At 47.4% G+C, this 13,982-nt stretch overlaps 1 protein-coding gene across 1 annotated transcript in view; it reads right to left on the minus strand.

The window, feature by feature from the left end:
• The window catches only part of LOC133614376 (nesprin-2), a 47,608-nt gene that overhangs the window by 5,625 nt on the left and 28,001 nt on the right, over positions 1–13,982 (minus strand). Inside the window, exons 6-11 of the mRNA XM_061972276.1 lie at positions 7,610–7,804; positions 7,445–7,538; positions 7,148–7,377; positions 6,890–7,081; positions 6,665–6,781; positions 6,531–6,601 (exon numbers count right to left, since the gene is read on the minus strand). Of these exons, the coding sequence (XP_061828260.1) occupies positions 6,531–6,601; positions 6,665–6,781; positions 6,890–7,081; positions 7,148–7,377; positions 7,445–7,538; positions 7,610–7,804 (899 nt within the window). The remainder of the gene's footprint in view (positions 1–6,530; positions 6,602–6,664; positions 6,782–6,889; positions 7,082–7,147; positions 7,378–7,444; positions 7,539–7,609; positions 7,805–13,982) is intronic.

Raw genomic sequence — 13,982 nt, forward strand, 5'->3', positions numbered from 1 at the left:
GTAGCAGGCTAATGTGTGGATCACAATTACACAAATATATACATTTGTGACTCGCACCTCAAAGGTCGTCGAGCCAGAGCCAGCGCCTGCAGAGAAACAAAAATGTGACGGGCACACACTGTGTCATTCACCGGGAAGCACTCGCGTCAAGGCAGCTCAGCCCCGAACTCAATGAGGTTTTAACAGATGTTGTGAGCGCGGTAAATTTGATCAAAACACGACCACTGAAAGTGCGACTGTTCTCTGCACTGTGTGAGGAAATGGGAGCTGATCATACAGCCGTGCTGTTTCACAGTGAAGCAAGGTGGCTCTCCTGGGGGAAAGTGCTGTCACTTGCCCTGTCTTGCCAAATGCATAGATCCTCCTTTTTTTTTTTGCAGAGATTGCAAAGTGGCACTTTTATTTTATTTATTATTGAACTTGATGCAAGTTCTAACACTTTTATTTGATTTATTATTGAAGTTATAACACATTTTTGATTTATTATTGAACTTGATGCAAGTTATAACACTTTTGTTTTATTTATTATTGAACTTGATGTTAGTTATAACACTTTTTTTGATTTATTATTGCACTTGATGCAAGTTATAACACTTTTTTTGATTTATTATTGAACTTGATGCAAGTTATAACACTTTTTTGATTTATTATTGAACTTGATGCAAGTTGTAACACTTTTTTTGATTTATTATTGAACTTGATGCAAGTTATTTGATTTATTATTGAACTTGATGCAAGTTATAACACTTATTTGATTTATTATTGAACTTGATGCAAGTTATAACACTTTTTTTGATTTATTATTGAACTTGATGTAAGTTATAACACTTTTTTTGATTTATTATTGAACTTGATGCAAGTTATAACACTTTTATTTGATTTATTATTGAACTTGATGCAAGTTATAACACTTTTTTTGATTTATTATTGAACGTGATGCAAGTTATAACACTTTTTTTGATTTATTATTGAACGTGATGCAAGTTATAACACTTTTTTTGATTTATTATTGAACTTGATGCAAGTTATAACACTTTTGTTTTATTTATTATTAAACTTGATGGAAGTTATTTTATTTATTATTGAACTTGATGCAAGTTATACCACAGCTGCACAGTTATTTTATTTATTATTGAACTTGTTGTTATTTTATGTTATTGAGTTTGAATGTATACAACTTGATGTTCAATAAATTTGAAAATGTTAAAGCTTGGCATTAGCACTCTGTTGGGGCGATGGGGGCAGGTGGGGCTTGAAAACTCCCCCTTGTCCAAAGTGGGGGATGACAAAAAAAGTTTGAGAACCACTGTCCTACGGTCACATGTGGGTTGTCTTACGTCAGCACCGGAAGTCGTAAAATCAGATGTCCACATGGCAGGTTTTTTCGGGGTCCTTCTTTAGCTGCCGTCTTGTTTTATCATATATTGCTGCCTTCGCGCCTGTAAATGTTTACTTTTGTGTGCACTTTAAATCAACCAAAAATCCTGACTTTGGAGCAATGTTCACGGACTCTAGTATTTGGCTTTCTATTAGATGCAATGGTTTTCCGTATTGGGACCATGATTTCGGTCCTAACTTGTTCAACGGTCCTCATATGGAAGGTACTTTTACTTGTTGATGTCTCAAGAAGGGTAGAAATACAAGAACACACACACACACACACACACACCATCAAAGACGCGTTTGTTTGGCGTCACAGTGTGCGTTCTGTTCTTCTGCGCGCTTCCGCAAGCATCCGGCAAATTAGTGACCGTCTAAACATTCTTATAAAGGCTCGTTTATATCTGCAAGCATTCTTCTCATCACTAGCTGGTGGAAACATAGCAGACGCCGCAGTACTGGCAGAAACCACGGGGGGCGGTACTGCGTTAAAGCCCATCAGAAATGTTGGCTTTAAAAAAAACTGCACTTTTTGGGGGTATTTGTTCCCCCCCATCATCCCTATGTGAAATAATAACATGTCTTTCTCTTTTTTGTGCATCCTAAATAGTAAAAAAAACGGCTAGTAAGAGGTGTGCGGCTTCAGCGGTCGCGGAGGCAAAAACTCGGACATGGGAGGAGTTAGGGGAGGCCATGGAAAAAGACTTCCGGACGGCTTCGAAGCAATTCTGGACCCCCATCTGCCGCCTCAGGAAGGGGAAGCAGTGCAGTGTCAACACCGTGTATGGTGGGGATGGTGCTCTGCTGACCTCGACTGCGGATGTTGTGGATCGGTGGAGGGAATACTTCGAAGACCTCCTCAATCCTACCAGCACGTCTTCCTATGAGGAAGCAGGGCCTGGGGAATCTGTGGTGGGCTCTCCTATTTCTGGGGCTGAGGTTGCCGAGGTAGTTAAAAAGCTCCTCGGTGGCAAGGCCCCGGGGGTGGATGAGATCCGCCCGGAGTTCCTTAAGGCTCTGGATGTTGTGGGGCTGTCTTGGTTGACAAGACACAGCAACATCGCGTGGACATCGGGGGCGGTACCTCTGGATTGGCAGACCGGGGTGGTGGTTCCTCTCTTTAAGGGGAACCGGAGGGTGTGTTCTAACTATCGTGGGATCACACTCCTCAGCCTTCCCGGTAAGGTCTATTCAGGTGTACTGGAGAGGAGGTTACGCCGGATAGTCGAACCTCGGATTCAGGAGGAACAGTGTGGTTTTCGTCCTGGTCGTGGAACTGTGGACCAGCTCTATACTCTGGGCAGGGTCCTTGAGGGTGCATGGGAGTTTGCCCAACCAGTCTACATGTGCTTTGTGGACCTGGAGAAGGCATTCGACCGTGTGCCCCGGGAAGTCCTGTGGGGAGTGCTCAGAGAGTATGGGGTAACGGACTGTCTTATTGTGGCAGTCCGCTCCCTGTATAATCAGTGTCAGAGCTTGGTCCGCATTGCCGGCAGTAAGTCGGACACGTTTCCAGTGAGGGTTGGACTCCGCCAAGGCTGCCCTTTGTCACCCATTCTGTTCATAACCTTTATGGACAGAATTTCTAGGCGCAGTCAAGGCGTTGAGGGGATCTGGTTTGGTGGCTGCAGGATTAGGTCACTGCTATTTGCAGATGATGTGGTCCTGATGGCTTCCTCCGGCCAAGATCTTCAGCTCTCACTGGATCGGTTCGCAGCCGAGTGTGAAGCGACTGGGATGGGAATCAGCACCTCCAAGTCCGAGTCCATGGTTCTCTCCCGGAAAAGGGTGGAGTGCCATCTCCGGGTTGGGGAGGAGATCTTGCCGCAAGTGGAGGAGTTCAAGTACCTCGGAGTCTTGTTCACGAGTGGGGGAAGAGTGGATCGTGAGATCGACAGGCGGATCGGTGCGGCGTCTTCAGTAATGCGGACGCTGTATCGATCCGTTGTGGTGAAGAAGGAGCTGAGCCGGAAGGCAAAGCTCTCGATTTACCGGTCGATCTACGTTCCCATCCTCACCTATGGTCATGAGCTTTGGGTCATGACCGAAAGGACAAGATCACGGGTACAAGCGGCCCAAATGAGTTTCCTTCGCCGAGTGGCGGGGCTCTCCCTTAGAGATAGGGTGAGAAGCTGTCATCCGGGGGGAGCTCAAAGTAAAGCCGCTGCTCCTCCACATGGAGAGGAGCCAGATGAGGTGGTTCGGGCATCTGGTCAGGATGCCACCCGAACGCCTCCCTAGGAAGGTGTTTCGGGCACGTCCGACCGATAGGAGGCCACGGGGAAGACCCAGGACACGTTGGGAAGACTCTATCTCTCCCGGCTGGCCTGGGAACGCCTCGGGATCCCCCGGGAGGAGCTGGACGAAGTGGCTGGGGAGAGGGAAGTCTGGGCTTCCCTGCTTAAGCTGCTGCCCCCGCGACCCGACCTCGGATAAGCGGAAGAAGATGGATGGATGGACGGCTAGTAAAAGGCAGCTAACAATGGAGATTCACCGTTTTGCCTATAAAGCGCTTTGAAAAAAAACTGCTAACACTTGCTGTGTGTACATATTAACCATTGTTGTATGAGCTAACGCAGAGGAACTACTTTTCTGGCGTGTGACACGTCGCCTTCTTCACACTGCTCCTCGCTAGCTTGAGCTGCTCAAAACATTGGTTGCAGCCCGTAAAAACAAAAAAAGGGGCTTGGGCTGCTTCTAAGTTAAGGCTAGCTTTATAAATCACGCGCCTCACCTGGTTGCACTTGTTATTAGTGAGAATATACTTATTTTAAGGTATTTTTGTATTCTCGACAAGCCGAATTTTCTTGTTCTATTGGCAGATAATTGTGCTTAGTTCAAATAAAATACCCCTCTTTTTGTATTATTTTTTTTCTTGTTTTTGAACACTGACTTTTTGCAGTGTGCTGCAAGGGGTTCTGGGTATTTGTTCTGTTGTGTTTATGTTGTGTTACGGTGCGGATGTTCTCCCGAAATGTGTTTGTCATTCTTGTTTGGTGTGGGTTCACAGTGTGGCGCATATTTGTAACAGTGTTAGAGTTGTTTATACGGCCACCCTCAGTGTGACCTGTATGGCTGTTGCATAGCCTATTATTTGTTCTGTTGTGTTTATTGGTCGACCTTGACACACGCGCGATACAACAAATGGGACGCAACATCGCTAGGAAGCATTTTTCATGAGAGGAGTGAGGTTCATTCGAAATCGAGGAGCTCGAGGAGAGCACAAGTGCTGAAAGATACAGCCATCCCGTCCGTCGCCATCTTAGCAAACTTTGTAAGTCAGCGTTTTTTATGTTTTTATTTCAAACATTTAGCAAACAGAAAGTGCTCTCTTCAGAAGTAGCGCTTGTTGCTATGCGCTCTGGGAAGGAAATAAAGTGAAAATGAGCAAAATGCTGTAAATATGGGGCGGTATGGCGTAGTGGGTAGAGCAGCCGTGCCAGAAACCTGAGGGTTGCAGGTTCGCTCCCCGCCTCTTCACATCCAAATCGCTGCCGTTGTGTCCTTGGGCAGGACACTTCACCCTTGCCCCCGGTGCCACTCACACTGGTGAATGAATGGTAGGTGGTGGTCGGAGGGGCCGTAAGGCGCAAACTGGTAGCCTCGCTTCCGTCAGTCTAGCTGTGGCTACAAATGTAGCTTACCACCACCAGGTGTGAATGAATGATGGGTTCCCACTTCTCTGTGAGCGCTTTGAGTATCTAACAATAGAAAAAGCGCGATATCAAATCTAATCCATTATCCCATCCATCCATTTCCTACCGCTTATTCCCTTCGGGGTCGCTGGAGCCTATCTCAGCTACAATCGGGCGGAAGGCGGGGTACACCCTGGACAAGTCGCCACCTCATCGCAGGGCCAACACAGATAGACAGACAACATTCACACTCACACACTAGGGCCAATTTAGTGTTGCCAATCAATAATCCATTATTATTATTATTAATATTACATACTGTAAATTCCACTTTTTTTCCCTACACTTTGAACCCTGCGCCTTACACAACGGTGCGGCTCAGTTGTAGATTTTTCTTCGCTAGCGTCTATCATGCAAATAGTTTAAAAAAAACAACAACAAACTAGAGATGCGCGGTTTGCGGGCACAACCGCGGAGTCCGCGGATTATCCGCGGATCGGGCGGATGAAATTTAAAAAAATTAGATTTTATCCGCGGGTCGGGTCGGGCGGTTGAAATAAAAAAAAATTAGATTTGAAATAGATTCAGGCGGGTGGCAGTTAAACCAATTGGGAAATATATAGGACGGCGTGGCGCAGTGGAAGAATGGCCGTGTGCGACCCGAGGGTCCCTGGTTCAATCCCCACCTAGTACCAACCTCGTCATGTCCGTTGTGTCCTGAGCAAGACACTTCACCCTTGCTCCTGATGGGTGCTGGTTAGCGCCTTGCATGGCAGCTCCCTCCATCAGTGTGTGAATGTGTGTGTGAATGGGTAAATGTGGAAGTAGTGTCAAAGCGCTTTGAGTACCTTGAAGGTAGAAAAGCGCTATACAAGTACAACCCATTTATCATTTATCATTTACCTGCCGAATCAACTAGCCCTGAAAATGGATGGCGCTGGAGCGTCGGGCCCATACCCGGCCGTCGCCGGCAGCGAGACGCGCTTGGAGGTGCGCTCAGCGCGGCTCCCATATGATTGCGCACTGGTGTGCGTCTGGGCCGTGACAGCGTGGCACGCGAATGTCTGTGCTGCATTGGATCAGTCTCCTTTCTTTAACAGGCAAAAGCTTTATAACCTCACTAATGCCTTGCATCGTCCATATTAGATATATAACAACGGGCGGGTGCGGGCGGGTGCGGTTCTGATCAAATGTTACATCGGGTGGATGGTTGACGACTTTCTGATGCGGTTGCGGATGAAATAATTGCCTATCCGCGCATCTCTAATATATATATATATATATATATATATATATATATATATATATATATGTATGAAATACTTGACTTGGTGAATTCTAGCTGTCAATATACTCCTCCCCTCTTAACCACGCCCCCAACCACGCCCCGCCCACCCCCGACCACGCCCCCACCCCCCACCTCCCGAAATCGGAGGTCTCAAGGTTGGCAAGTACGTGGATAACAGAAGTGTGTGTGTGTGTGTGTGTGTGTGTGTGTGTGTGTGTGTGTGTCACCTTTGTTTGGGAAGAAGACACGCGGCTTCATCAAAACGCGACACCTTTTCCTCCTCTTCTTCACTTTTAGTCTGAAACAACAACACTTCCTGTTTGTTTTGACTGATGATGACATCATCACTGAATGGACTCACCTGTGACTCCCTCGTCCAATCCGGCCAGGGGTCCGGGACACGGGCGTTGTTGTCGTGGCAACTTGGACTGTCGGCGACGCCGGGAAGCAGAGGGTCCAGTTTGTTGGCGGCACTGAACTGTGACAACATTCATCATCGTCATCAGGGGGGCTAGGAGGCTCCGCCCACCAATCAAAGGTACATTTACAAAGAAGCTGATTGGCTGGTGGTGATGATGCAACCCACCTGTCCATCAGTCTGCACAGCTTTGCAGCAGGAAAGAGGGGCGGGGCTCTGGCCTCCGAGCCACGCCCTCACGCGGCCGTCAAAGCCGACGGACGCGCCATTCTTCTCTTCCGGCGTGGACGTCGCCAAGTAGCTCAAGGGATGGCGAGCAGCGGCCTTCCCGCTGCGACGCGGCGGAGAGGCGTCCCAGTCCTGCGAGTCAAAGACGAGACCGCGTCTCTGAGCACCTCCCAGCCGGCACGTGTCCATGTGACTCACCGGCTCCGCCTCCTGGTTGACCGCGTCATCGCTGGAGTCGGAGCTGAGGGAGCCGATGTAGCTCCGCCTCGTCAAGCAGGAAGTGACCAACGACGTCATCTCCCCATCCTGGCGCCTCCCACCTGTGCTGGAGCTGAAGTAGCAGGAGTCGCCGCTGCAGGACACGGACCGTCCGACATCCACCGAGGGGTCCCACTCCAGTCCCAGGTGCTCATGGGAAGGACGGAGACCTGAGCGGGCAAGATGACGTAGTGAGACGTTTGAGGCGGTGGACGCCGACAACCGCCACCGAGTCACCTTTAGGACCGCCTGGCAGGTCCCCCTCCAGCAGGGTCTCTGACGGACAGCCGGAATCTGGAGGCGGAGTCAGCATGATGTCATCCTCAAACACCTGGAGGAGGAAGACGAGCGTGATAAAGACGCACAAACGCACACACGAGCGTGTGGTGACTGAGTGCACACCAGTCTCATGCTGAGCAGCCGGGTGTGCGTGCGTCCGATGTCGTCGTACACGTGACTGCAGCTCCTCAGCAGGTCCAGCAGGTGGCGCTCCACACGCTGCGCGTCACAGGGCTCGCCCAGTTGGATGAGCGCCTCGCCGCGCTCCAGCAGGCTGTTGACCCGCCCGGAGTTCACGCACAGGCGCTGCTGTAAGGACTATGTAGACCAGACCAGGGGCATCAAACTGGCTTTCATTCTACATCTATATTATATTATTACAAGGATTTACTTCATTCTTTTGTGGCGGGCAATATAAAACGAAGTGGCAGGCCAGATAAAATGTGACGCACCAGATAAGACGACGTGGCGGGCCATATAAAATGATGTAGAGGGCCAGATAAAATGTGACGCACCAGATAAAACTACGTGGCAGGCCAGATAAAATGATGTGGCGGGCAATATAAAATGACGTGGCAGGCCAGATAAAATGTGACGCACCAGATAAAATGTTGTGGCAGGCAATATAAAATGACGTGGCGGGCCAGATAAAATGTGACGCACCAAATAAAACGATGTGGCGGGCCAGGTAAAATGATGTGGCGGGCCAGCTAAAATGTGACGCACCAGATAAAACGATGTGGCGGGCCAGATAAAATGATGTGGCGGGCCAGATAAAATGTGACGCACCAGATAAAAGGACATGGCGGGCCAGATAAAACGATGTGGCGCGCCATATAAAATGATGAGGCAGGCCAGTTAAATGTGAAGCACCAGATAAAATGATGTGGCAGGCCAGATAAAACGATGTGGCGCGCCATATAAAATGATGTGGCGGGCAATATAAGATGATGTGGCGCTCCATATAAAATGATGTGGCGCTCCATATAAAACGATGTGGCGCTCCATATAAAACGATGTAGCGCACCAGATAATACGATGAAGAGTGCCATATAAAACGCAGTGGCGCGCAAAATATAAAGTGGCGAGCAATATAAAATGACGTGGCAGGCCAGATAAAATGTGACGCACCAGATAAAACGATGTGGCGGACCATATAAAATGATGTAGAGGGCCAGATAAAATGTGACGCACCAGATAAAATGATATGGCGGGCCAGATAAAATGTGACGCACCAGATAAAATGATGTGGCGGGCCATATAAAACGATGTAGCGCACCAGATCATACGATGTGGAGTGCCGTATAAAACGCAGTGGCGCGCAAAATAAAATGATGTGGCGGGCAATATAAAACGATGTGGCAGGCAAGATAAAATGTGACGCACCAGATAAAACGACATGGCGGGCCATATAAAATGATGTAGAGGGCCAGATAAAATGTGACGCACCAGATAAAACGATGTGGCGGGCCAGATAAAATTATGTGGCGGGCAATATAAAATGACGTGGCAGGCCAGATAAAATGTGACGCACCAGATAAAACTACGTGGCGGGCCAGTTAAAATGATGTGGCGGGCAATATAAAATGATGTGGCGGGCCAGATAAAATGTGACGCACCAAATAAAACAACGTAGCGGGCCATATAAAATGACGTGGTGGGCCAGATAAAACAACGTAGCGGGCCATATAAAATGATGTGGAGAGCCAGTTAAAATGTGACGCACCAGATAAAACGATGTGGCGGGCCAAATAAAATGTGACGGGCCAGTTAAAACGACATGGCGGGCCAGATAAAATGTGACGCACCAGATAAAACGACGTGGCGGGCCAGATAAAATTATGTGGCGGGCAATATAAAATGACGTGGCGGGCCAGATATAATGTGACGCACCAAATAAAACAATGTCCCGGGCCATATAAAATGATGTGGCGGTCCAGATAGCTGCTGTAAGGACTATGTAGACCAGACCAGGGGCATCAAACTGGCTTTCATATCTATATTATATTATTACAAGGATTTACTTCATTCTTTTGTGGCGGGCAATATAAAACGAAGTGGCAGGCCAGGTAAAATGTGACGCACCAGATAAAACAACGTAGCGGGCCATATAAAATGATGTGGAGAGCCAGTTAAAATGTGACGCACCAGATAAAACGATGTGGCGGGCCAAATAAAATGTGACGGGCCAGATAAAATGACATGGCGGGCCAGATAAAATGTGACGCACCAGATAAAACGATGTGGCGGGCAAGATAAAATGTGACGCACCAGATAAAACAATGTCCCGGGCCATATAAAATGATGTGGCGGGCCAGATAGCTGCTGTAAGGACTATGTAGACCAGACCAGGGGCATCAAACTGGCTTTCATATCTATATTATATTATTACAAGGATTTACTTCATTCTTTTGTGGCGGGCAATATAAAACGAAGTGGCAGGCCAGATAAAATGTGACGCACCAGATAAAACTACGTGGCGGGCCAGATAAAATGATGTGGCGGGCAATATAAAATGACGTGGCAGGCCAGGTAAAATGTGACGCACCAAATAAAACAACGTAGCGGGCCATGTAAAATGACGTGGCGGGCCAGATAAAACAATGTAGCGGGCCATATAAAATGATGTGGAGAGCCAGTTAAAATGTGACGCACCAGCTAAAACGATGTGGCGGGCCTAATAAAATGTGACGGTCCAGATAAAACGATATGGCGGGCCAGATAAAATGTGACGGACCAGATAAAACGATGTGGCGGGCCAGATAAAATTATGTGGCGGGCAATATAAAATGACGTGGCGGGCCAGATATAATGTGACGCACCAGATAAAACAATGTCCCGGGGCCATGTAAAATGATGTGGCGGGCCAGATAGCTGCTGTAAGGACTATGTAGACCAGACCAGGGGCATCAAACTGGCTTTCATATCTATATTATATTATTACAAGGATTTACTTCATTCTTTTGTGGCGGGCAATATAAAACGAAGTGGCAGGCCAGATAAAATGTGACGCACCAGATAAAACTACGTGGCGGGCCAGATAAAATGATGTGGCGGGCAATATAAAATGACGTGGCGGGCCAGATAAAATGTGACGCGCCAAATAAAACAACGTAGCGGGCCATGTAAAATGACGTGGCGGGCCAGATAAAACAACGTAGCGGGCCATATAAAATGATGTGGAGAGCCAGTTCAAATGTGACGCACCAGATAAAACGACGTGGCGGGCCAAATAAAATGTGACGGGTCAGATAAAACGACGTGGCGGGCCAGATAAAATGTGACGGGCCAGATAAAACGATGTGGCGGGCCAGATAAAATTATGTGGCGGGCAATATAAAATGACGTGGCGGGCCAGATATAATGTGACGCACCAGATAAAACGATGTCCCGGGCCATGTAAAATGATGTGGCGGGCCAGATAGCTGCTGTAAGGACTATGTAGACCAGACCAGGGGCATCAAACTGGCTTTCATATCTATATTATATTATTACAAGGATTTACTTCATTCTTTTGTGGCGGGCAATATAAAACGAAGTGGCAGGCCAGATAAAATGTGACGCACCAGATAAAACTACGTGGCGGGCCAGATAAAGTGATGTGGCGGGCAATATAAAATGACGTGGCGGGCCAGATAAAATGTGACGCACCAAATAAAACAACGTAGCGGGCCATATAAAATGACGTGGCGGGCCAGATAGAACAACGTAGCGGGCCATATAAAATGATGTGGAGAGCCAGTTAAAATGTGACGCACCAGATAAAACGATGTGGCGGGCCAAATAAAATGTGACGGGGCCAGATAAAACGACATGGCGGGCCAGGTAAAATGTGACGCACCAGATAAAACGACGTGGCGGGCCAGATAAAATGATATGGCAGGCAATATAAAATGACGTGGCGGGCCAGATATAATGTGACGCACCAGATAAAACAATGTCCCGGGCCATGTAAAATGATGTGGCGGGCCAGATAGCTGCTGTAAGGACTATGTAGACCAGACCAGGGGCATCAAACTGGCTTTCATATCTATATTATATTATTACAAGGATTTACTTCATTCTTTTGTGGCGGGCAATATAAAACGAAGTGGCAGGCCAGGTAAAATGTGACGCACCAGATAAAACTACGTGGCGGGCCAGATAAAATGATGTGGCGGGCAATATAAAATGACGTGGCGGGCCAGATAAAATGTGACGCACCAAATAAAACAACGTAGCGGGCCATATAAAATGACGTGGCGGGCCAGATAAAACAACGTAGCGGGCCATATAAAATGATGTGGAGAGCCAGTTAAAATGTGACGCACCAGATAAAACGATGTGGCGGGCCAAATAAAATGTGACGGGCCAGATAAAATGTGACGCACCAGATAAAACGACGTGGCGGGCCAGATAAAATTATGTGGCGGGCAATATAAAATGACGTGGCGGGCCAGATATAATGTGACGCACCAGATAAAACAATGTCCCGGGCCATATAAAATGATGTGGCGGGCCAGATAGCTGCTGTAAGGACTATGTAGACCAGACCAGGGGCATCAAACTGGCTTTCATATCTATATTATATTATTACAAGGATTTACTTCATTCTTTTGTGGCGGGCAATATAAAACGATGTGGCAGGCCAGATAAAATGTGACGCACCAGATAAAACTACGTGGCGGGCCAGATAAAATGATGTGGCGGGCAATATAAAATGACGTGGCGGGCCAGATAAAATGTGACGCACCAAATAAAACAACGTAGCGGGCCATATAAAATGATGTGGCGGGCCAGATAAAACAACGTAGCGGGCCATATAAAATGATGTGGAGAGCCAGTTAAAATGTGACGCACCAGATAAAACGATGTGGCGGGCCAAATAAAATGTGACGGGCCAGATAAAACGATATGGCGGGCCAGATAAAATGTGAAGCACCAGATAAAACGACGTGGCGGGCCAGATAAAATTATATGGCAGGCAATATAAAATGACGTGGCGGGCCAGATAAAATGTGACGCACCAAATAAAACAACGTAGCGGGCCATATAAAATGACGTGGCGGGCCAGATAAAATGTGACGCACCAAATAAAACGACGTAGCGGGCCATATAAAATGACGTGGCGGGCCAGATAAAATGATGTGGAGAGCCAGTTAAAATGTGACGCACCAGATAAAACGATGTGGCGGGCCAAATAAAATGTGACGGGCCAGATAAAACGATATGACGGGCCAGATAAAATGTGACGCACCAGATAAAACGATGTGGCGGGCCAAATAAAATGTGACGGGCCAGATAAAACGATATGACGGGCCAGATAAAATGTGACGCACCAGATAAAACGACGTGGCGGGCCAGATAAAATGAGATGGCAGGCAATATAAAATGACGTGGCGGGCCAGATAAAATGTGACGCACCAAATAAAACAACGTAGCGGGCCATATAAAATGACGTGGCGGGCCAGATAAAATGTGACGCACCAAATAAAACAACGTAGCGGGCCATATAAAATGACGTGGCGGGCCAGATAAAATGATGTGGAGAGCCAGTTAAAATGTGACGCACCAGATAAAACGATGTGGCGGGCCAAATAAAATGTGACGGGCCAGATAAAACGACGTGGCGGGCCAGATAAAATGAGATGGCAGGCAATATAAAATGACGTGGCGGGCCAGATAAAATGTGACGCATTTGAGTATAAACTGTTCTTTTACGCACACCACTCTTTTTCCATCCAACCATAGTCTTCCGCGTATCCAAGGTGGGGTCACGGGGGCAGCAGCCTAAGCAGAGCAGCCCAGACTTGCCTCTCCACAGAGACTTCGCCCAGCTCCTCCCGGGGGGATCCCGAGGCGTTCCCAGGCCAGCTGGGAGACATAGTCTTCCCAACGTGTCCTGGGTCTTCCCTGTGAGGTGAGGATGGGAATGTAGATCGACCAGTAAATTGAGAGCTTTGCCTTCCGGCTCAGCTCCTTCTTCACCACAACGGATCGATACAGCGTCCGCATCACTGCAGACACCGCACCGATCTCACGATCCACTCTTCCCTCACTCGTGAACAAGACCTCGAGGTTCTTGAACTCCTCCACTTGGGGCAAGATCTCCTCCCCAACCCTTTTCTCTACTGTTGTTTACATTTACAGTAATGTGGCGTAAAAACTACTGTAAAAAGTGGTCGCTCGGTCGCCGTTTTACTGTAAACTGTATTGTCATTTTTACATCGTACAATTTGATGGATGACTCGCTTTTAAAATCGTCAACCAAAATAAAATAACATTTTGTAACGTGTTATAGTACATTTGTTGCATCTTTAGATAATATTAACATTTTAAAGTTATGCAATTGTACGTATTTTTTCTGTCGAAATGTACAAAAAATGAATACATTTAGTAGGAAACGGTATAGTGCTTTGATGCATATTATTTACAGGCTTCTGATGTGGCGCACCACATAAAATGATGTAGCGGGCCATATAAAACGATGTAGCGCACCAGATAATACGATGTGGAG

The sequence above is a fragment of the Nerophis lumbriciformis genome, linkage group LG17 (genome assembly GCF_033978685.3).
Source record: "Nerophis lumbriciformis linkage group LG17, RoL_Nlum_v2.1, whole genome shotgun sequence".
NCBI classification, from domain to species: domain Eukaryota; kingdom Metazoa; phylum Chordata; class Actinopteri; order Syngnathiformes; family Syngnathidae; genus Nerophis; species Nerophis lumbriciformis.